At 41.5% G+C, this 23,227-nt stretch overlaps 1 protein-coding gene across 1 annotated transcript; it reads right to left on the reverse strand.

The window, feature by feature from the left end:
• Positions 1–3,980: 3,980 nt before the first annotated feature.
• LOC110528251 (innate immunity activator protein) lies at positions 3,981–23,227 on the reverse strand. Its single transcript, XM_090242220.1, has 9 exons — positions 23,204–23,227; positions 17,142–17,279; positions 9,828–9,950; positions 9,317–9,545; positions 9,136–9,189; positions 8,742–9,024; positions 7,606–7,758; positions 6,625–7,351; positions 3,981–4,481 (listed from the first exon to the last, which is right to left on the reverse strand). The coding sequence occupies exons 1-9, from the start codon at positions 23,225–23,227 to the stop codon at positions 4,389–4,391; spliced, it is 1,824 nt and encodes a 607-aa protein (XP_090098346.1). The 3' UTR covers positions 3,981–4,388.

Consider the following 23,227-nt stretch of genomic DNA (forward strand, 5'->3'; position numbering starts at 1 on the left):
AGCTTAAGGCAAAATCTCAGTCAGTTGAACTAATTAAATTGGACTTGGCCTTAGCAGTAAAGGGTAAATGTAAGCCAAGTCTGACCTGGTTTGATCTTCACACGCAGTTTTTTGAGTGGGCGGTCCTCTCCGGTGTTGTCCATCTCGCGCACAATGACGTCAGCAAGCGAGCAGTCTCAGGCCAGGATGCAGGTTGTGATGAAGGTGTGTCAGGGGTTCTCCATGCTCCCGAGGGGGAGCACAAAATTGAGTCAACAAGACGATAGACAGAAAAGGGGGAAAAAAAGCTTGTTTACACTGCAAAGAGAAAAATAAGATTGACATACAGCAGCACACAATATTTTTCTGTGGTCATCCTCCCCTGGACATTTGGCTCAGTCAGAGTCCAGTCCAAGGGCTCACCTTCACGGAGGCTGAGTAGGTGCTCTTGACGGCCAGTGTGTAGAAGCAGGGGAAGAAGGTGCGATTGAGCACGGCCTGGTCCTGGGTGAAGATGTAGGGCTTGGCTTTCTCAGCAGTCTGCACTGGTTCCAACCAGCACACCTAGTGGGTCAGGGGGAGCAGAGAGACCAGGGCTTGAGTGTGATGGTAGGGGCTCACGTTATCTTCACAGCAGCCGAGTAGGGGGCGCTTAGTCAAGGGCTCTTTCTTCTCGCCAGTCTGAACAGGCTCCAGCCATGACATCTACAGATGTACGCTGGGATTAATAAGGGTGGTGCAGTGGTTTAAGGGAGAATCACTGTTTATTCATGAATAGGCTCTAAAGTGTTGCACATATGTAAAAAATACTTGCAAGATATGAAGTGAAACTAAAATTATGTAATGCTGCTGGCTATAAATATATAATGCATAGACAACATAGTTGATCTAATTTGAAAGGAAAAAGGTTTTCAATAATTTTTAATGTATGGGTTATAGCAGGGTTGTTAAACCTTTTCTTCCCCAGGGACCCCCTGCCAGGCAAACCGGCGGCCCAGGGACCCCCTGCCAGGCAAACCGGCGGCCCAGGGACCCCAATCCATAAAAATAAAAAATCACATCTTATCAGCTGAATGATAATGGCAAGGAGAAGTAATCAACATCCCAATGAATATATTTGTTAGATAGTTTTCATTATTTTGACCTTCATTATAAATTGGAGGAGGAAGTGTAAACTAACACAAATGATTAGCTTCAAAAAGGTAACTCCAAAAACATTTTAGCTAAGAGCAGCTGTTTAAACAAAGGTTAGCCGTGTGTTGGCAAAAATGAATGTCCAAGTCAAGAATGCTTAAAGCCAATGTCAGATATTCCACTCAGTGTAATTTGATCAATATTAGGAGTTGAGAAATAAAGTTGAAAGAATATATTCCCCTCTTTTCTACAGTATGTATGTAATTTATAATTTATTCTGTTGTTGCTAGCGATATTCATAACATTGAAAATAATATATATATATACACACACACACACATACACAGCCTTCAGAAGTTTTCAGACCCCTTTACTTTTTCGGTTACAGCCATATTCTAAAATGTATTAAATAGTTGTTTTCACTCATCAATCAACACACAATACCCCATAATGACAAAGCAAAAACAGGTTTAGAAATTTGTGCTAAATTATAAAAAAACTGAAATTTCACATTTACATAAGAATTCAGATCCTTATTCAGTACTTTGTTGAAGCACCTTTGGCAGTGATTACAGCCTCGAGTCTTCTTGGGTATATGACGATACAAGATTGGCACACCCTTATTTGGAGAGTTTCTCCCATTCTTCTCTGAAGATCCTCTCAAGCTCTGTCAGGTAGGATGGGGAGTGAACGCTGCACAGCTATTTTCAGGTCTCTCCAGAGATGTTCGACAGGGTTCAAGTCCGGGCTCTGGCTGGGCCATTCAAGGACATTCAGAGACCTGTCCCGAAGGCACTCCTGCACTGTCTTGGCTGTGTGCTTAGGGTAGTTGTCCTGTTCGAAGCTGAACCTTCGCCCCAGTCTGAGGTTCTGAGCGCTCCGGAGCAGGTTTTCATGAAGGATCTCTCTGTACTTTCCTCAGTTCATCTTTGCCTCAATCTTGACTAGTCTCCCAGTCCCTGCCGCTGAAAAACATCCCCACAGCATGATGCTGCCGCCACCATGCTTCACCATAGGGATGGTGCCAGGTTTCCTCCAGACGTGACGCTTGGCATTCAGGACAAAGAGTTCAATCTTGGTTTCATCAGATCAGAGAATCTTGTTTCTCATGGTCTGAGAGTCTTTTGGTGCCTTTTGGTAAACTCCAAGAGGGCTGTCATGTGCCTTTTACTGAGGAGTGGCCTGATTGGTGGAGTGCAGCAGAGATGATCGTTCTTCTGAAAGTTTCTCCTATCTCCACAGAGGAACTCTAGAGCTCTGTCAGAGTGAACATGGGTATCTTGGTCACTTCCCTGACCAAGACCCTTCTCCCCCGATTGCTCAGTTTGGCCATGCGGCCAGCTCTAGGAAGAGCCTTGGTTGTTCCAAACTCTAGGAAGAGTGTTGATGGAGGCCACTGTGTTTTTAGGGACCTTCAATGCTGCAGAAATGTTTACCTACCCTTCCCCAGATCTATGCCTCGACACAATCCTTTCTCGGCACTCTATAGACAATTCCTTCAACTTCATGGCTTGGGTTTTGCTCTGACATGCACTGTCAACTGTGGGACCTTATATAGACAGGTGTGTGCCTTTCCAGATCATGTCCAATCAACTGAATTTACTACAAGTGGACTCCTATTAAGTTGTAGAAACATCTCAATGATGATCAATGGAAACAGAATGCACCTGAGCTTAATTTCGAGTTTCATAGCAAAAGGTCTGAATTCGCATATATATAAAAGTTATCTGTTGTTTTATTTTTAATACATTTGCAAAAAAAATTGAGATCTGTTTTCGCTTTGTCATTATGGGGTATAGAGTGCTGAAGATTCTTTAAAAAAGAAATTTTAAAAACATTTTTTTTTTAGAATAAGTCTGTTAAGTAACACAATTTGGCTAGTCAAGGGGTCTGAATACTTTCCGAAGGCAGTGTATATAATATTTATTTTGGGGGGTAAAAATAAGTATAAAAATAAGTATAATTGTGGACCTAAACTATTAGCTGTCGCCGCGTCTAACTTCCGATGCAGTGAAAAAAACAACTTGCAGCTGTAAAAACGGTTGTTTTGGATTTGGATTTACTGCGCAAAAGTGCCACTTTTGTTTTTAATAACCTTTAACTAGGCAAGTCAGTTTTTTAAGAACAAATTCGTATTTACAATGACGGCCTATCCCGGCCAAACCCAAAAGCCGCTGCACAACTCGGGAACCTCTAAATGAGAGGTCCAATCATGAGTTGGCATGTAACATGGATACATTTCAGAAGAGATTCAGAGATATGAACTTTATTTATTGAAACAAATACTTACATTTATGAAAGGTAGTTTTACAGGAACTGTGCACATTAAATCAACATTACTGTATAAGTGCCAGTTTTAGCCAGCCAGCTAAATTACTATCTTATGTAAACAAAAAAAAGCCAGAACCTGATTACAGATCAGTACAACTATTAATATCATTCATCGGATACGTGGAATATGAGAGAATTACATATGTTTTGTGGCATTGTTCAATGTGACATCCATAGTAAATTGGTACAACTTAAGTATCATGTATCTATGCACAGAAAGTGTATTCATATGCATAATAAAATGGTTTATCAATGGTGTAATTAACTTCCACAACCAGGTGGCAAAAGGTAAGAAATAAAGGCATCAGTTGAACTCAGTTGCCATTCAATTAGCTTTTTGCTCTAAATGTTTGCCAGGTAAATAGTAAATTGATAAAGGATAGTGCATCTTCAATGCTGAATGGTCGATTGATGACAAAAATAATACAGGTACTTATTCTGATCCTATGAAACAAAAGACTGGTCCACATTCCTGTTGGAATTGAATTCTCAATTCTGAAGAAAATTACATTCATAACAGAATGACACTGACAGGATTAACAGTATAAATCTTTATTTATTAACTTCTACAGAGAAATATTTTCTTTTAGAAAAACAGTTTAGAAACATTTTTCATAGTACTAAACAGATCCGTACAAAATAAAGCTAACTATGAATTAATTCAAAACAGTAGCTCTTTCACAGTAAAAAGGGCGGCACTATTTTAGCATTGTGGTCTGTTACTTCCTGCCTTAAGTTGATCATTTGTTGTTGCCCAGGTAACATGTTGAGGTCAATGGTATAAAGCCTCAGGCCCTCTTTCATATTATGCCCGGTCTCCCTCATCTCATATCTGCACCAGGTCCATTAGTGTAATACATTAATGAATAAATAGGGCTTTGTGGACTGGGGGCAGAGGTTAGTGTTCCAGAGAGGGTGTGGCACTTGGTGCCCTCTCCCTAGTCCTACACCTGACTGATGAGCTCTGACTCGTCACCCACAAACCACTGCTCCGGGGTCCCATCCGCTGCCTTCTGGAGGACCCGTCTCTGGGGAGCCTGCAGGCATAATAACAAAAACAGGGAACATTTATTTCAATGTCTGGTTTGTCAAGTCTACCAAGTCAGTACTAACAGAGTTATACTTACTTATACTATCACTAGCAACAACATTATTGGAAGGTCACAGTATGGAAAGAAGGCAACAAAGTAGATCCGTGCCTACAAGCACAATGATGTTTCTGCTTGTGGTTCCCTACAACCCTTCTGGGCCAGGAGTGACAGCAGAGACCATGCCCTCAGCTGCTATATTACTCAGTTCTCACAACACAAGGAAGTTGGAGACACAAATGTGATGTTAAAGGAAGTACAGTATATAGCACTGTGTGGTATAACTTCACCATTTAGAGCTCCTTAATGAGAAGGGCATAAACGTTCAAACCAAATCAAACCTAATTTGAGTTCAGCCATTATGTTTTTAGCAGCTGATCCACAACAAGGTGTGGTGTTTTTCTTTACAGTGAACCACACTGTGACTCAGTGACATTGCGTGATTTACTTTCTGGGATCAGAACCTCCCCTCGAAAATAGAATAGTCACCACTACTACTGAGAAATATTCAACCCAAAAGCTACTGAGAAATATTAGATCCACTACTGTACTACAGCGGTATTACCATGCGATATAAATCGTCGCTGAAGAGTAAAGACAGTAAAACGATACAGGAATGTGGCACCTGGGTTTTACACTTACGCAAGACCTTTCCCATGCCTTGCCCTCTGGAGAGAAAATCTCAGGATACCAATTTCCTCTCATATTATAACCATTTCAATGTCTCAAGATCACATTGCCTCCATAGATCTTCTTAAACTGTATCAGCTCAAAAGATGACAAATAATTGTAGTTAATATAAGTGTCAGTTCTTAAATCAGGCATTTTGAGGTTAATTTTAGATAGATAAAGTATGTAACGAAATAGGCTTTGTCCTGAAGCGAAACTCAGGGTCATTCGCAGCGTTTTATGACGCACAGTGTGCGAGTTATCTGTGAGGCTGACAAAACAGCAGTAAGGAGGCCATGGGGTGGGACTGGAAAACCGTGTATGTCCCAAATGGCTCTCTACTCCCTATATAGTGCACCATTTATTTTACCCGGGCCCATAGCACTCTGGCCAAAAGTAGTGCACTATGTAGGGAATAGGGTGCCATTTGGGATGAACACAAAGTGTATCATGCTTCTATAACTGCATTGCTTGCTGTTTGGGGTTTTAGGTTGGGATTCGGTACAGCACTTTGAGATATCAGCTGATGTACGAAGGGCTATATAAATAAATGTGATTTTGATTTATCATGGTTTCTCTCTCTCAATGCAATTTAGTGAGCGTGAATATTGCCCTTGGACAATGGGACCAGAAAAAAATGATATTGTGTGAACAGTGGTTCCTGAACAATTCAAAACAACCATTGGAAGTCATAAAACGAGCTGAAACAAGGATCATTGAACAGTTGCGTTTTGTCCAATGACTCCTTTTGTCATAGTGTGCTTACTAGTTCATGGAGGTAATACTGGAGGTAATACTTGTTTGTGTAATACTTGTTTGTGTGTCAGGTGTGATTGCCAAACTCACACAGTTCAGTAGAACACAAAGTAAGTTGGCTTGTAAGTAACTGTATTTAGATATGGCACAAGCTTCTGAAGCTAAGCAGGGTTGGTCCTGGTTGGTCCCTGGATGGGAGACCAGATACTGTGGTGTTGGAGTGGTGGTGTTGGAGGGCCAGTAGGAGGCACCCTTTCCTCTGGTCTAAATATCCCAATGCCCCAGGGCAATGATTGGGGACATTGCCCTGTGTAGGGTGCCATCTTTTGGATGGAATGTTTAATGGGTGTCCTGACTCTCTGTTGTCAGTAAAGAGCCCATGGCACTTATCAAAGATTAGGGACCGTGGTGTCCTGGCTAAATTACCAATCTGACCATCATCCCCAGGCTCATTCTTCCCTGTAACTATTCCCCACGTTGTTGCTGTAAATGATTATGTGTTCTCTGTCTACTTACGTGGTAAAATAAGGATAAATAAACATTTTTATACTCCAGTGATATTCATTATTACGGTGGGGCTGACAGTAACTCCACAAAGGCAATAATTTAAGATTGGGCAACTACATTGTAATCATGTAGTGAGTGAAGTGCTGTCGTGGCTGTTTACCTGTTCAGGGTACTTGTGGTGGTGGGAGAGAGGTGACTCGCAGCCAGGTACGTTCCTCAACCTGATCGCAGTCTGTCGGTCGAGGGAGTGAGGTCTGAACTGGTTGCGCTGGTGCCATGACTTGAGCTCCTCGTTTACCACCTGCCGGGGGAAGCCTCTGGAGGGGTGGTGGGGGCACTCTCTGAGTGAGGGGGCGCGGGACAGTCTGACGTGGGGGGAAAGGGACTTGAGAGCCCGCTGGGGGTGCACAGGGGCCTCCTCATACCAGTGCTCATATCGGCTGGAGTGACAGGGGGGCGGAGGGCCGTGATACAGCCTGGCCATGTCCATCTCTGAAGGGTAGACCATCCCGTGGTCATAGTAACCTCTGTGGAAGCTGGGGGTGGACTGATGCTGGTGATTTTGGTAGAAGCCGGGGCCTGGGGGGTAGGCCATTGGTCCATGATTGTCGTTGGGGCTGGACTGGTACCTATAGGTGGGCTGACACTGCCATGGCAGGTCACAGGGCATCTCACGACACAGGGAGCTAGTATAGGATGGGGCAGAGTGTTCAGAGTTACTGTCCTTAGTCTCAGAGCTGGAGTGGTAAATGTGGTTTCTGTAGCCTCCCCTCTGGATGGGGGACTCGCCTGGAGACGTTACTACGTATTCCGTCAGTAGCCTCCTGGGAACACGGGTACGACCCCGGTCCTTATCCAGGTTCAACGGAGGCTCACTGTTGGGAAGCCTGTAAAATATCACAAAGAAGCATTACAAACTAGGCCAAAACCGTACAAAATGAAAATAATTTGTAAGATAAAGTGAGACAGTTCCAAGATTTAAGCAGTGTGGTGACAGTGTGGATGAAATATACAATGGTGCTATGTGACTGTGATATGGGGTTGTCTTACCTACCTTATTTGAATGAACTGACTAAGTTGCTCTATAAGAGGGTCTGCTAAAATACCAAAATGTTTTTAAAAAGTTTAAAAATGTGCTGACCTGAGAGAAAACTGACGGCGAAGGTGCATCTCTGGGGTGGAGGGGGCGCTGTTTGACTGGATTGGGCACAGTCTGAGATGGGAGAACTGCAGGGGCAGAGCAGTGTCTTCATAACAGGCTTCCACTGGAGGCAACACAGGGGTCACGGCTGGACTATTGCAGAAAGGTAACATGGACAGGAAGGAGAGATAAGTGGGTTAATGACTAAACCCTGAAGATGTTATCATTCAGATGGAAAACAGGCCATGAAGGGGCCAAATGAGTGGATGTGCTTTCCATGCTTAAACCTGTTCCATGTGCCCTTATCTCAGTCTATTTGCGCTGCCACTCAAAGACAAGTTGTGACTGAATCAGAATGTTCCAGAGTAATATCCTCCCCGAAATAACAAGGTACACCTTAATGCCTACTTTAGCAAAACCACTTCAAAAGGAACTCATTTTTTAAATATCAAATGGAGTTTAAGTTGCAGAGAAGTGCTGCCAAAGCGTATTTTGTATACACTGAGGATACAAAATATTAAGAACACTAACTTTTCCATGACAGACTGACCAGTTGAAAGCTCTGATCCCTTATTAATGTCACTGGCTAAATCCACTTCAACCAGTGTAGTTGAAGGGGAGGAGACAGGTTAGAGAATGATTTTTAAGCCTTGAGACAATTTAGACATGGATTGTGTATGTGCGCCATTCAGAGGGTGAATGGACAAGACAAAAGATTTAAGTGCATTTGAATGGGGTACGGTAGTAGCTGCCAGGTGCACCAGTTTGTCAAAAGGACATCCAGCCAACTCGACAACTATGGGAAGCATTGACGTCAACATGGGCCAGCATCCCTGTGGAACACTTGACACATTGTAGAGTCCCTGCCCCGAATAAATGCAACTCAATATTAGGCAGGTGTTCCTAATGTTTGGTATACTCTGCATTTGAGTTCAACTATGAAGCTTAGAGCACTACAAATGCATCAATTCAAAAGGTCAAGGCAATCTTACATGAGGCTACATAATGGCTTGTGTATAAGAGGTTTCACCAACCCGTGAGGCTTCCGTTATGGCTATTCTTGGGCTTTCCTGTACAATAAATTCAAGGGTAGCGTTGATTACAGGAGGTACGCTGGGTTCTCCCTTGGCCTTTACCTTGACTTGCTGCTACAAGAGTGTGACTTGTTCTTGGTTTTCTGGTAAGGCTGGTCCAGACTGGACTCAGTCCAAGGGGAGTGCTCGATGGGAGGGGCCTCCAATTCCAGGTTGGTGTTGAAGCTGGACTGTAACTCCTCCAGAGTTGGAGTAGTATGGGCTGGCTTGTGGGGGCTAGGCCCAGGGAGGTGTGAGGGGTCTGGGGGGGGCTGGGGAGGGTCTGCTGGTCCTCCTGGGTGAGGGGCCTCCAAGGATGGTTGAGATGACTGACTGATCAGCTTTTCTGGAGAAAAATATAAATAATGAAGTTAAGACAGTACTCTGGTGCTATTGTCAGAGCATGTTTATCTATACAACTTTCACAAGAGTCATTTTTGCCTAGTAACGCTCTAACCTTCATCGAGCAGCGCCGAATCGGACAGAGAGCTATCATCAGAAGTGCCCTGATCTGGAAACAAAACCAAAGCAAACAACCGTATTAATCCACGGAATGGCACTGGAATTACATACCTCTCAGATCAGAGAGGAGAGATGTTAATGTTGTTTTATTAGTCGGCCAGTAGATCGTCACTCACCTCTTTGTGTGCTGATGCAGCCTGGCCGTGGTGAAGACCGCCCGTGCTGTAGGTGCAGCTGAAATGCTGTCTGCAGTTGTTTGACTTTCTTCTCCTCACGCTTGCACTGCTGTAACCGGCTTGTCTTCTGCGCCTTGCTGAGGTGTTCCTCATGGCACAGTCTTCGGGCCGCTTTGTATATCTGCAGCTGAAGAGATAACTCAGCTTCCACAGAGTTCAGCTCTGAGTCCTACAAGAAGCAAAAAAAGGACGTTGGGCAGAAGTGAGTGGTTGAACATCAAATATCTCTTCCTGGCTCTTACAATGACAGAAGCCTGACTAATGACGATTGGTGTCAAGGAAGGTAGGGCGATGGGTTGAATTGAGAAATGTATTTTTTCCCTAAGGGGAACCACAGGAGTGGCCTTCAGTATTAAGTACACCTGTGTGTGGGGCTTTACAACCACTGTTAAAGGGAGAGTCAGTGTAAATGACAATAGTGTCCATGTCCAACCCCTGTCAGGCTCTTTACCGCTGCTCCCTGTGAGATGCTCTGCTCGTCTTGTTTGAAGGCCGCTCCGATGCGTTGGCGAATTTGATGCGGCTTCTCCCCAGGCAACACTGGGTAATCTGCAGACAGCCGACCAGTTAGCTCCTATATGACATGGAAAGAAGGCACCAGATTTAAGTAAAATGTGTTGAATCATATTATTTTAATGCAACACAACAAATCATGTGCTGTATGTTAATATACAGTGTACTCCAACGGTATTGGGACAGTGACACGTTTTGTTGTTTTGGCTCTGGATTCCAGCATGTAGGCATTGTATCATTTTAAATCCAGTGAGGTTATTAAAGTGCAGACTGTCAGCTTTAAATTTGAGGGTATTGTCATCCATATCAAGTAAACTGTTTAGAAATTACAGCACTTTTTGTACCTAGTCCCCCAATTTTAGGGGACCAAAAGTATTGGAACAAATTCACTTGTGTTTATTAAAGTAGTCAAAAGTTTAGAATTTGGTCACATATTCCTAGCACAAAATAATTATGTCAAGCTTGTGAGTCTACAAACTTGTTGGATGCATTTGCTGTTTGTTTTGGTTATGTTTCAGATTATTTTGTGCCCAAAATAAATTAAATGGTAAATAATGTATTGGGTCGTTTTGCAGTCACTTTTATTGTAAATAAGAATGTTTCTAAAGACTTCTATATTCATGTGGATGCTACCATGATTACGGATCATCCTGAATGAATCATGAATAATGATGAGTGAGAAGGTTGGACGCACAAATATCATAACCCCCCGAAAATGCTAACCTCCCCTGTTATTGTAATGGTGAGAGGTCTTGGGAGTATGATATTAGAGCGTATGTAACTTTCTCACTCATTATTATTCACAATTTATTCAGGACTATCCGTAATCATGGTAGCATCCATATTAATGTAGACGTGTTTGGAAACATATTATATTCTCCTTTACATAAATGTGACTCCAAAATGACAATACATTATTTACCATTCATTTCTATTGGGCACAATATTATCTGAAACACAACCAAAACAAACAAGCTTGATGTAATCTGTGCTGTAATTTCTAAATGGTTCACAAGATATGGATGAAAATACACTCAAATAATAGCCGACAGTCTGCACTTTAACTGCATAGTCCTTGTTCTGGAGTACAGAGCCAAAACAAGAAAAATGGTCACTATCCCAGTACTTTGAGCCCACTCAGTTAGAAAATAAGAAAATTATGAGAGGACCACTATTACTTCAGAGGTAATATGTCCCCATTCCCCTCAAATCAACCAGGTTGATGAACCCTCATTGAGTTCATTTTGAAATATTGTACAAAAATCTTTGCTTCCCAAATGACACTTTAGATCATTCGCAATGCTGCCTTTCCATAGAATCCTACTCTTTCACAACAAATTCTCAGGGCCTCACCTGCCCAGTGAATGCAACCAAACTGGCCTGCCCTCTAGCTAAACCTACATTCAACCTGAACGTGCGATAGTGCATATTATTTATTTCATTTGGGAACAGACATGTTTGTTTTGAGTTAATCTACATAAAAGGTGTATATCCCCCCAGACAATAGTGTTGTTCATGATCTCAGCTGCTGTCGTGTTCCTGAGAGCAGGAAGAGGAGTTATCAGAGCCTCCATCTAGGCAGCACACCTCGACAGGACAAGTCCCGACAGGAGAGCCACGCCCAATTGTCAACAGAAAAGAATGATCAGACCTGGGCGGCGTCTCAAACGGCACCCTATTACCGACATAGGTCTCTGGTCAAAGGTAGTGCACTATATAGGGAATAGGGTGTCATTTGGTACACCCACTCAATGTATCCCTCAACAGCAGCTGAACAGGGGACTGGCTCCCCCATAGCTCGTAACGATGACGGATGGCACAGTGACATTCTTAGGGCTGAATTTGTTTCTGAGACAGATACGGGAGATATAATCTAGTGTGGTATAATAGGGACACTTAAGGTCCATTGGCTGCCTCTCACTTAAAATCCCAACAAATCAGCCTGACTGAAAGAGAAGGGAACAGTAGTGTTCTCATTGGTCAGGAGCACCAAACCAAATCATATTTTCAGCTCAGACTAGGCAGCCTTTATTGGCTAAGTAGTTTGATTGCCAGGCAATTATTGATTAACATCTCAAAAGAATATAAAAAACACACACACAGCTGGTATCACTTTAGTTTATAAAGCTTACGTATCAGCCTCGCTGCCTTTGTCAGATCTTGAATCACATCACTCCTCCATCTATTCTACTATCTATCTAAATAATGTGTAACTGTTAACATTTTCTTATTTAACCTTTATTTAACTAGGCAAGTCAGTTAAGAACAAATTCTTATTTACAATGACAGCCTACCAGGGAACAGTGAGTTAACTGCCTTGTTCAGGGGCAGAACGACAGATTTGTACCTTGTCAGCTCGGTGATTCGATCTAGCAACCTTTCGGTTACTGGCCCAACTCTAACCACTACGCTACCTGCTGCCCTATCACAGTATCACTTATGGGGAAATATGGGTACTCACAGCCTCTCTGGGGGGGGCAGCAAGGGAAAGTCCACTTTCACAATGCCCTGCAGAAATACACAATTATGTTCATCTTCTTCAACGATACAATATACTTTATTGTCCATCTGCATGAAAATTCATTTTAAAGTCAGCATGCAAATAGAGCACTTCTATACAGTCTCATTACACTACAGAGAGTGATTCAATTTAATAGTACTAAATTGTTGCTTTTCAGCACAATTAGAATATCTAATTTTAGACAAAGTTAATGGGATCCATCCAACATTGAGTGATTAGACTTCTAACAAAACACTTAACCCTTCAACCATGAAAGTCAAACCAAATTCTCAGAGACTTTGCTCAGGAAACAATGATGCTTAAAAGGGCCACTCTTCCCATTACTTTGAGCCATTCCCTCCTGTTATGTCCTGTCAGCACAGCCTCACCAGGGTTTAAACCAGAGTGGATTCCCACTGTGACCATTTAACTCACAGCATAAGTCCTGAATGGCACCCTATATAGCCTATATAGTGCAGTACCTTTGACCAGGGCCCATAGGGCTCTAGTATGTAAGGAGTAGGGGGCAATTTGGGACACTGACCCACACTGTTCTTCATCAGGTGAATGTTTTGCCTGCAGCTAATGGGCTGGCTACTTTAGGGAGAAGTTGAGGAATGCCTGAACACAGGAGAGGAGAGGCCAGTCCAACAACAATTAGTCTTATTATTTTATAGGCCTATCTTAAAGACTACCAACAAAATACAGACTTAAAGAGTCTGGAATAATATCTTAATGTCCTCCAGAAATATGAATTATCAAGTAATACAGCGCCAAGGAAAGGACATTAGATACATTCAGTAGAGCAGTCGAAAAAGGTCAAAAGCTTATTATGAGTTCATGTAATCATGTTTAAATTCATCAACTGTATTTTGAATATCTGTATTGAATATTGATGTATGCAGGCTGACTTTATTCAAGTGTCCATTGTTCCTCCAAACAACTGTAGAAACAGGAGTCATCCATTATGTTTTGTTTAAAGCATTGATAGTGCCTTCAGAAAGTATTCACACCTCTTGACTTTTTCCACATTCTGTTGTTACAGCCTGAATTTATAATAGATTAAATTGAGATTTTGTGTCACTGGCCTACACACAATACCCCATAATGTCAAAGTGGAATTATGTTTTTAGACATTTTACAAATTAATTAAAAATGAAAAGCTGAAATGTATTCAGTCAATAAGTATTCAACCCCTTTGTTATGGCAAGTATAAATACGTTCAGGAGTAAAAATGTGCTTAATAAGTTACATGGACTCACTGTGTGCAATAATAGTGTTTAACATGATTTTTGAATGACAGCCTCATCTCTGTACCCCAGTCATGCTCTGTACGGTCCCTCAGTCAAGTGGTGAAATTCAAAACACAGATTCAACCACAAACAGGGAAGTTTTTAAATGCCTCACAAAGGGCATTGTGGATAAAAAAAAGCAAACAATCCCTTTGAGCATGGTGAAGTTATTAATTACACTTTGGATGGTGTATCAACACACCCAGTCACTACTCAGTTACCAGAGAGGAAGGAGGCCAATGGTGACTTTAAAACAGTTAGAGTTTAACGGCTGTGAAAGAAGAAAACTGATAATGGATCAACAACATTGCAGTTACTCCACAATACCAACCTACATTTGTTATTTTAACCTTTATTTAACCAGGCAAGAACAAATTCTTATTTTCAATGATGGCCTAGTGGGTTAACTGCCTGTTCAGGGGCAGAACGACAGATTTGTACCTTGTCAGGTCGGGGGTTTGAACTTGCAACCTTCCAGTTACTAGTCCAATGCTCTAACCACTAGGCTACCCTGCCGCCCCATGACAGAGTGAAAAGGAGGAAGCTTGTACATAATAAAAATATAACAAAACATGCATCCTACCTGCAATACGACACTAAAGTAAAACTGCAAAAAAAAACAACAATGGTCTGTCTGCCCTATATAAAGGATCAAACCTGGCGGAGGAATAAACATAGCATAAATTGGAAAGTATACCAGTTTAATTTGAGGACCAGGATGTTGACAGAAAGCCAATCCTCAGTAAAAAAAAAACATGACAGCCCACTTGGAGTTTGCCAAAAGGCACCTAAAGGACTCTCAGACCATGAGAAACAAGATTCTCTATTCTGATGAAACCAAGATTGAATTCTTTGGCCTGAATGCCAAGAATCACACCTGGAGGAAACCTGGCACCATCACTATGGTGAAGCATGGTGGTGGCAGCATCATGCTGTGGGGATGTTTTTCAGCGGCAGGGACTGGGAGACTAGTCAGGATCGAGGCAAAGATGAACAGTGCAAAGTACAGAAAGATCCTTGATGAAATCCTGCTCCAGAGCGCTCAGGACCTCAGACTGGGGAGAAGGTTCACCTTCCAACAGGACAACAACACTAAGCACACAGCCAAGACAATGCAGGAGTGGCTTTTGATAAGTCTCTGAATGTCCTTGAGTGGCCCAGCCAGAGCCCGGACTGGAGAGACCTGAAAAGAGCTGTGCAGTGACACTCTCCATCCAACATGACAGAGCTTGAGAGGATCTGCAGAGAAGAATGGGAGAAACTCCCCAAATACAGGTGTGCCAAGCTTGTAACACCTAAGAAGATGCAAGGCTGTAATCGCTGCCAAAGATGTTCAAACAAAGTACTGAGTAAAGGGGCTGAATACTTATGTAAATGTGATATCAATTTGAGATTTTTTTATACATTTACAAAACCTTCCTAAAAACGTGTTTTTGCTTTGTCCTTATGGGTAGATTGTGTGTAGATCGATGAGAAAAAACAACAATTCAATCCATTTTAGAATAAGGCTGTAACGTAACAAAATGTGAAAAGTCAAGGGGTCTGAATACTTTCTGAATGGATTGTAATGCAAGGAAATGAGGCTTGATTGTTGTTCAGTGACCGAATATCCAAAACTATCCAAATATAAAGAAAGTTATTAATTGCACTACAAATAAAGATGAAATTGAACATTCTCTGGTATTGTCTTACTAGTAATCCATGTACTGAAAAAGGTTGATCAAAGTGATACACTTGAGTGTCAATAGAGATAGCTCTAAATTCAGTCAAATTTCAATCAATCAACTTCACAAACAGACAGCCTAAAACCCCAATGAGCAAGCAATGCAGAGGCAGTGGCTGGGAAAAACTCCCTAGAAGGCAGGAACCTAGGAAGAAACCTAGAGGAACCAGGCTCCAAGGGGTGGCCAGTCCTCTACTGGCTGTACTGGTAGAGATTCAGGAGTGCATGTGGCCATTTAGGCCGGATTCAGTCTGTCCACTGAGTTTCTCCAACCAAATGTTAACTTGGTTGACCATGTCCTTGAAGCCAAGTCAGCTGATTTGGTTCCCTCAGATAGAGGCCAGTTGGTGGAATGACATGATCCTGGTGACATGACCTTGATCCATACACTATTGCTGTGTTCAAGACAACTGGGAAGTCCAGCTTTTACTGGGAAAAATAATTTAGCATGGTCATCCAACTTGGAATTCTAAGTCGAGAACTCGTCCTCTTTCTAGAGCGCTGACTTCCCGGCCTGAAGATCACTGACGTCATGATTTGACCTCTTTTTTTTCAGAGTTCAAATGCTGTGTTTAAAATAACTGGGAACTAATGAAAAATATTAGGTCAAATCACGAGGTCAGTGATCTTCAGGTCAGAGCTCTAGAAAGAGGCCTGAGTTCCAGAGTTGGAATTGCCCAGTTGTTTTGAAGCACTGAAGTCGTTGATTTCCGAATTCCCTGGTGTTTGAACGTGGCACCAGTCGTATTAGTATGACACATACTTCTTGCTATACAGTCTAGGGAGCTTCCTGTGATTGTCGAGCTGTTTGTGAAACTTCCACGTCATTAAGACTGCAATCTCAGTTCGGGCAATGATTGACAGAGAGAAAAAAGCAGGGCTTTAATTGGCTGATGCAACTGTGTGCTGAAGGCTTATTGACAACAATGCGTGTATTGTCCCGAAACAGCTTGAATCCAAAGGCAATACACTTTTAGCGCATGTGCGAAAATATTATAATGGAATTCAATTTAAATCTCATGTCTATAGTATGCAAGGCACGTTAGGTTTTGTGGAAACGCTAGCACGATAATTATAATGAGGGAATTCTTAATATACAACATGGAATAAACTTTGTTATCATAAAACTCATGACGCGTGGGAACAGAGGCATCATGTATTACCCGAGACTGAATGGGGTATTCATGAGTAAAATACTATAACCTCCGTAATATTTATAAAGCCAAATGATAAAGTATACAAGACAAAAGACAAAGCCTAAACATTTCAACGAAACACGGATGTAGACTTTAATCAGGAAACGATTGATTCCGCGCATATCAAGTGTCTATCTCCCCAGGTCGCTTGCATGAAGCATAAAGACTGTATAACAATTGAGACAATAGTCCCCCGTCACTTTCAAGAAACTGTTTAATCTAACATGTCTACACGACCTCCCACACACTTCCAATAGCCATGGTTACGGAGTCAACTAAAACGAAGATGTTAAATTTTCATTAAAAGGGCATTACGCACCAAACGCTCTCTTTTCAATCCCAACGAGGTTCTCCTAGTAAAGGATAGAGGACAGGGGATTCGAGCAGAATGAATGAAAATCAACCCAGTTTTTAAAAAATAATTTAACGTAACCTAAGTATTTCGACTGTATAAAAATAGTTAAACTCTGATAATTTCAACGGAACACCTCGGAAAGAATTTTGCGTAAAGTTAAAGCGCATTAAAAGAGCGTGCACTTACATTTGCATCAATCTGGTTCAAAAGTCGACTCTTGAAAACTGCCTTACTAATACTATTCTCGTATTTCCCACTTGAATAGAAGTGATTGAAAGGCGAACTGCCTTGATTTGAAGTAAGGTAGAAGAAGGACGACTCACACTCAAAAGGGGAGTGGTCCGCAGAGGTGGTACCAAGTCACTATTATTTGAGTCACAAGGTTCAAGTCCAGTCCTAAGTAGAACGGGTCGAGACTCGAGTCAAGACTAAGTCGTCTATTCTAAGAGCAAGTAAAGTCAAGTCCAGTCACAAGTTCAAGTCAAATATATATTATATATATATATATATAGACACTGACTTGTTCAACTCCAAATCTGTCTATTTACTGAGGCTACCAGGCAGCCCTTTTCATTATTTTGTCTGTACATTTTATGTGATAATTCATTTTAACAAATTCCAAACATAACATTCATCAGTAAATTATCAATTTGTACCGAAGCCACTCCAGCGTTGTCTTGGCTGTGCTTAGGGTCGTTGTCCTGTTGGAAGGTGAAATGTCACCCCAGTCTGAGGTCCAGAGAGCTCTGGAGCAGGTTTTCATCAAGAATCTCTCTGTACTTAGCCCTGTTCATCTTTTCCCTCGATCCTGACTAGTCTCTCAGTCCCTGCCGCTGAAAAATAACCCCACAGCATGATGCTGCCACCACCATGCTTCACCGTAGGGATAGTATTGGCCAGGTGTTGAGTGGTGCCTGGTTTCCTCCAAGCGTGACGCTTGGCATTCAGGCCAAAGAGTTCAATCTGATAGTCTTTAGGTGCCTTTTGGTAAACTCCAAGAGTGCTGTCATGTGATTTATTTTTTTTTACTGAGGATTGGCTTCCGTCTGGCCACTCTACCATAAAGACCTGATTGGTGGAGTGCAGCAGAGATGGTTCTCTTTCTGGAAGGTTCTCCAGTCTCCACAGAGTAACTCTGGAGCTCTGTCAGTGACCATCAGGTTCTTGGTCACCTCCCTGACCAAGGCCCTTCCCTCCCCTGATTGCTCAGAGGCCACTGTGTTCTTGGGGAACTTCAATGCTACAGACATTTTTTGGTATCCTTCCCCAGATCTGTGCCTCGACACAATCACAATTCCTTTGACCTCATGGCTTGGTTTTTTCTCTGACATACACTGTCAACTGTGGGACCTTTATATAGGACAGGTGTGTGCCTTTCCCAATCCTGTCTAATCAATTGAATTTACCACAGGTGGACTCCAATCAAGTTGTAGAAACATCTCAAGGATGATCAATGGAAACAAGATGCACCAGGGCTCAATTTCAAGGCTGAATACTTATGTAAATAAGGTATTTTTATGTTTACTAAATGTACATATTTTTCTAAACCTGTTTTCACTTTGTCATTACTGGGTATTGTGTGTCGATTGATGAGGATTTTTATTGACTTATTTAGGCTTACAAAATATTTGTCAAATGGAACAATCATTTATGTTTTAACAAGCTACATAGTTTTGAGGATAGTTTTGAGGATAGGCATGACAGAAATAGAGTAGGATTTCATATTTGAATCATCTTTGAAAGATTACATCTTTATGTTTTACAGACAAACTGAAGCGCGGAGATCATAAGTTAAGTGCATGCATAGAAATGGAGTCAACTAGTTCTTCTGGCCAAGGCCAAGAGATGATATCAACTGGTATGTGGATGACCAGATTGTGCATCTGATGCCAAAGCCGCTGCCACTGAACAAAAGATTAGCTCAGATTGACCACAGTATCTGGAAGTACTTTGTTAGATTACTTGTTAGATTTGTGTGTATTAGGTAGTTCAATCAATCAATCAATCACATTTATTTTATATAGCCCTTCGTACATCAGCTGATATCTCAAAGTGCTGTACAGAAACCCAGCCTAAAACCCCAAACAGCAAGCAATGCAGGTGAAGAAGCACGGTGGCTAGGAAAAACTCCCTAGAAAGGCCAAAACCTAGGAAGAAACCTAGAGAGGAACCAGGCTATGTGGGGTGGCCAGTCCTCTTCTGGCTGTGCCGGGTGGAGATTATAACAAAACATGGTCAAGATGTTCAAATGTTCATAAATGACCAGCATGGTCGAATAATAATAAGGCAGAATAGTTGAAACTGGAGCAGCAGCACAGTCAGGTGGACTGGGGACAGCAAGGAGTCATCATGTCAGGTATTCCTGGGGCATGGTCCTAGGGCTCAGGTCCTCCGAGAGAGAGAAAGAAAGAGAGAATTAGAGAGAGCATATGTGGGATGGCCAGTCCTCTTCTGGCTGTGCCGGGTGGAGATTATAACAAAACATGGTCAAGATGTTCAAATGTTCATAAATGACCAGCATGGTCGAATAATAATAAGGCAGAATAGTTGAAACTGGAGCAGCAGCACAGTCAGGTGGACTGGGGACAGCAAGGAGTCATCATGTCAGGTAGTCCTGGGGCATGGTCCTAGGGCTCAGGTCCTCCGAGAGAGAGAAAGAGAGAAGGAGAGAATTAGAGTAGTTGTTAGGAATTGTTAGATAATTTGTTAAATATTACTGCACTGTTGGAACTCGAAGCACAAGCATTTCGCTACACTCGCATTAACATCTGCTGACCATGTGTATGTGACCAATATAATTTGATTTGATTTGATTTACTAGGAGGAGCACCTGAACGTGTGAAAGTGGCAGATGCGAACTGGCTACCAGAGAAGAAGCCTTCAGAGGCTAGAAAGCAATGGAGACTTGGAGATAACAGATGGATGTGACACAATAACATTGCAAAGACAAACATATGGACAAACTTTTCTAAAGACAAACACATCTCAAGTAAAAGTGAAGCTAGTATGGGAATTTATTAGTACAGGAAACAGGCCTATTCCATGAACATGTTTTACTGCATATAAAATGTTTGTATCAATGCTTTTGGGAAAACTTAGTCTTAGTTTACATTCAATGTTGTGTTTCTATAGTTCCAATAGACATGTTTTATGTTTGTACGACAATGTTGTGTTAGGAAATACATTTTAGTCAATTGGGTTCATCTTTTGGTCTTAATCTTTGACCAGTAACCTCCATTTTATTGTTCATATGAAATCAACACGCTATAAAATTATTTGTAATAAAAAATAAAAATGACTAAATAAGTCAAATTTGTATGGAATAATCCTATGTCATTCGTTTCACATTGTGTCACAGGTGTTGGTGTTCTGGCGTCAGAGTTTCCCATTTTCATAGAATGTTTATTTGTATCTTCCCAACTGCTGCTGCATTCATTAGTATGCATTTTAAGAATATGATAATCACATTTTGATGACTCAACCTCAATTATTTCTGATTTTACAAGAAAAACCAAGTGGCAGAAATATAAAAATATCAAAAAATAGAACTTTTCACATATTGGTTTAAAGTAAATTACTAATCAAAAAATGTCTTAATATTAGTATTAACCTTTTCTGTCTGATTATATGTGAACATTTAATTGTGAAATTAGATTCAGCAAAGCCTGAATTGTCATCTAAAATATAGATAACACCAGTGACAAAAAAGGAAGCACTTGCAATAAAATACATTAAGCTTGCATTTATGTTGATTGATAATGGTGTGAGTTAACTATATACGTTTTGGTAAAAAAATGTTGGCTCTTCAAAATTTTCAATTTCCTTAGAATCATCTTTATATACATGTATACTGTACATGAGCGTTTCATTATTTTAGCTCAATTACTGACTGAGTAGGCACATTGTTATTCATGTTTTTGTTGTTATTGCATTTCAGTTGGATAGGGAAAGCTGTTTTTGCACTGCAGAGGAATTACAGTCAATGCTTATGAACTGAAAATTGTGTGTAAATTGCCTATTTATAGAATTGGCACTAACAAAAAGGTTTGATTGTTCAACAACATGAGCTGTACATGCCAACACTGCTTTGGTGATGAAAGGTATGTCACAGAGGTGACTATGTAGAAGCTACATTGCATTATATGCCCAGAAACTAATTCACCTGGTACGGGTTTCACCCAGACAAATATAAGGTGCGCACCTCTTTGCCCCTGGTAAGTCTTTCCCCTGTTGATCACTGGAGTAATTCATGCACTCGTCACTGATTGGGACCTGGGAGTTGCTTGCACCTGTTCTTTATTTAAGGTCAATGCCAGAAGCAGCACACCATGGATGTGAGCAGTGTGGCAGCAGAGCCAGAGCAACTGAGGAAAACTCCTGCTTTTACTGGAGCAGACCGGGACCAGTGTTAAAATGGAGAGAGAAGCCCTTTATGGGAATTGGGATGGTAAATGCTTACCCTTTCCAAATCTAAGTACCTCTCCATACCCATTTCCAACATTTCACCTGCTAGCAATGCCTGCCTACGTTCTCTACTGCTTTGTGAGCTATGCAGTCAATGCCAGTCTGCCTACTGTGAAACAGAAAGATGGCCTTTTGGGATACTGGGAGGGGGAAGCACGTTCACCTTTCCCTAAATTAAGTAGCCTACACTTTTAATTCCATTCGTACCGACATAGACTCTCAACCAGGGCGAATTCCTTTCGATCGCACTCTAGAAATCATTGTCGATTACAGCTTTTCTGCCTTGAACACTATCCACTCAAATCTGGGCTATTTGAGTCACTGGTGTACACCCCTCACTGGCTCTTACTACAAAGACTATTGAAAACCTGAGCTTGGATTGGACTTTATTGACACCAGATACCATGACTCGAGCCACTATCCCTGCCTCCATTTATTTTGGTTTAAATGAATGTATCAAGCCTAGTTGACTTTCCCATTAAATTTGTTTAAATCTTTTGACCATTTCCCCATTAAAAATATTTTTTGCTTTGATATTATTACTAATTTCCTCAATTCCTTTGTGGCTTATTGTTATTTTGTTTCATCATTTTTGGAGAGGTATTGTGGAGGTTTATTGGACTTGGCCTTCTGTGTCTCAGCACAATCTGCTGACAGAATATTTGTCTTTCACTCAATTCAACACAACCCAGGAGAGGCCTGCTGTGAACACTGGCTTGGATCCCTCAGAGGTTGCCTGCCATGGTAGGACCACAGAACGCTCCTCAAGGACTTTTAAAATAGGACTTTTCATTTAATATTTTTGGACTTGTCCACTTCGGACTTAGCTTTGTTCAATAGCTAGTGTAGAACACTCTTCTGTGTTTTGGAAGGTGTACCTTTTTAAAATGTTTTTTTTAAACTAATCATTCATACAAATGCAATAACTGACTTGTCTATTGTCCCACTCTTCATCATGGTCTTTGATATACACTGAGTGTACAACACATTAGGAACTTTGCACAACAGACTGACCAGGTGAAATCCATGATCTCTTATTGATATCGCCTGTTAAATCCACTTCAATCTGTGCAGATGAAGGGGAGGAGTAAGGTTAAAGGATTTTACTTTTTTAAAGCCTTGAGACATGGATGTGTGCCATTCAGAGGGTGAATGGACAAGACCAAATATTTAAGTGCCTTTGAACGTGGTATGCTAGTAGGTGTCAGGCACACCGGTTTCAGTGTGTCAAGAACTGCAACGCTGCCTGGTTTCAAGATCAGTTTCCCGTGTGTATCAAGAATGGTCCACCACCTAAAGGACATCCAGCAAACTTAACTGTGGGAGGCATTGGTGTCAACATGGACCAGCATTCCTATGGAACGCTTGACACCTTGTTGTCCATGCCCCGATGAATTGAGGATGTTCTTAGGGCAAAAGGAGTGCAACTCAATATTAAGGTGTTCCTAATGTTTTGTATGCTGTTTTAGTTGACATATCTGTGTGATGTCTCAAACATTAATACAAATGTATTCACCCTGGACACTTGAATCATAAGCTCTAAGTGTTGTCTTCATTGATGCATGTTTAAGTTACCATAGTAGTTTAAAAAAAAATGTGAAGATCATTTTTTGTAACCTAACAATATATACAATTTATACACAGCTTTATTGCATTTAAACATCCCTTAAATCCGGCCATTGAAAGCCTTGATTGTTGTATCCTTCCTCAGGGACCGACCTGCTGACAACATGATGGCATGTTTTGATGTGCTGCTCTAGAGTTCCATGGCCCAGCAGACTCACCTGGGGACAGGGGGAAAGATTCAT

This window comes from Oncorhynchus mykiss, chromosome 7 (genome assembly GCF_057628025.1).
Source record: "Oncorhynchus mykiss isolate SJ-2025 chromosome 7, ASM5762802v1, whole genome shotgun sequence".
Classification (NCBI taxonomy): domain Eukaryota; kingdom Metazoa; phylum Chordata; class Actinopteri; order Salmoniformes; family Salmonidae; genus Oncorhynchus; species Oncorhynchus mykiss.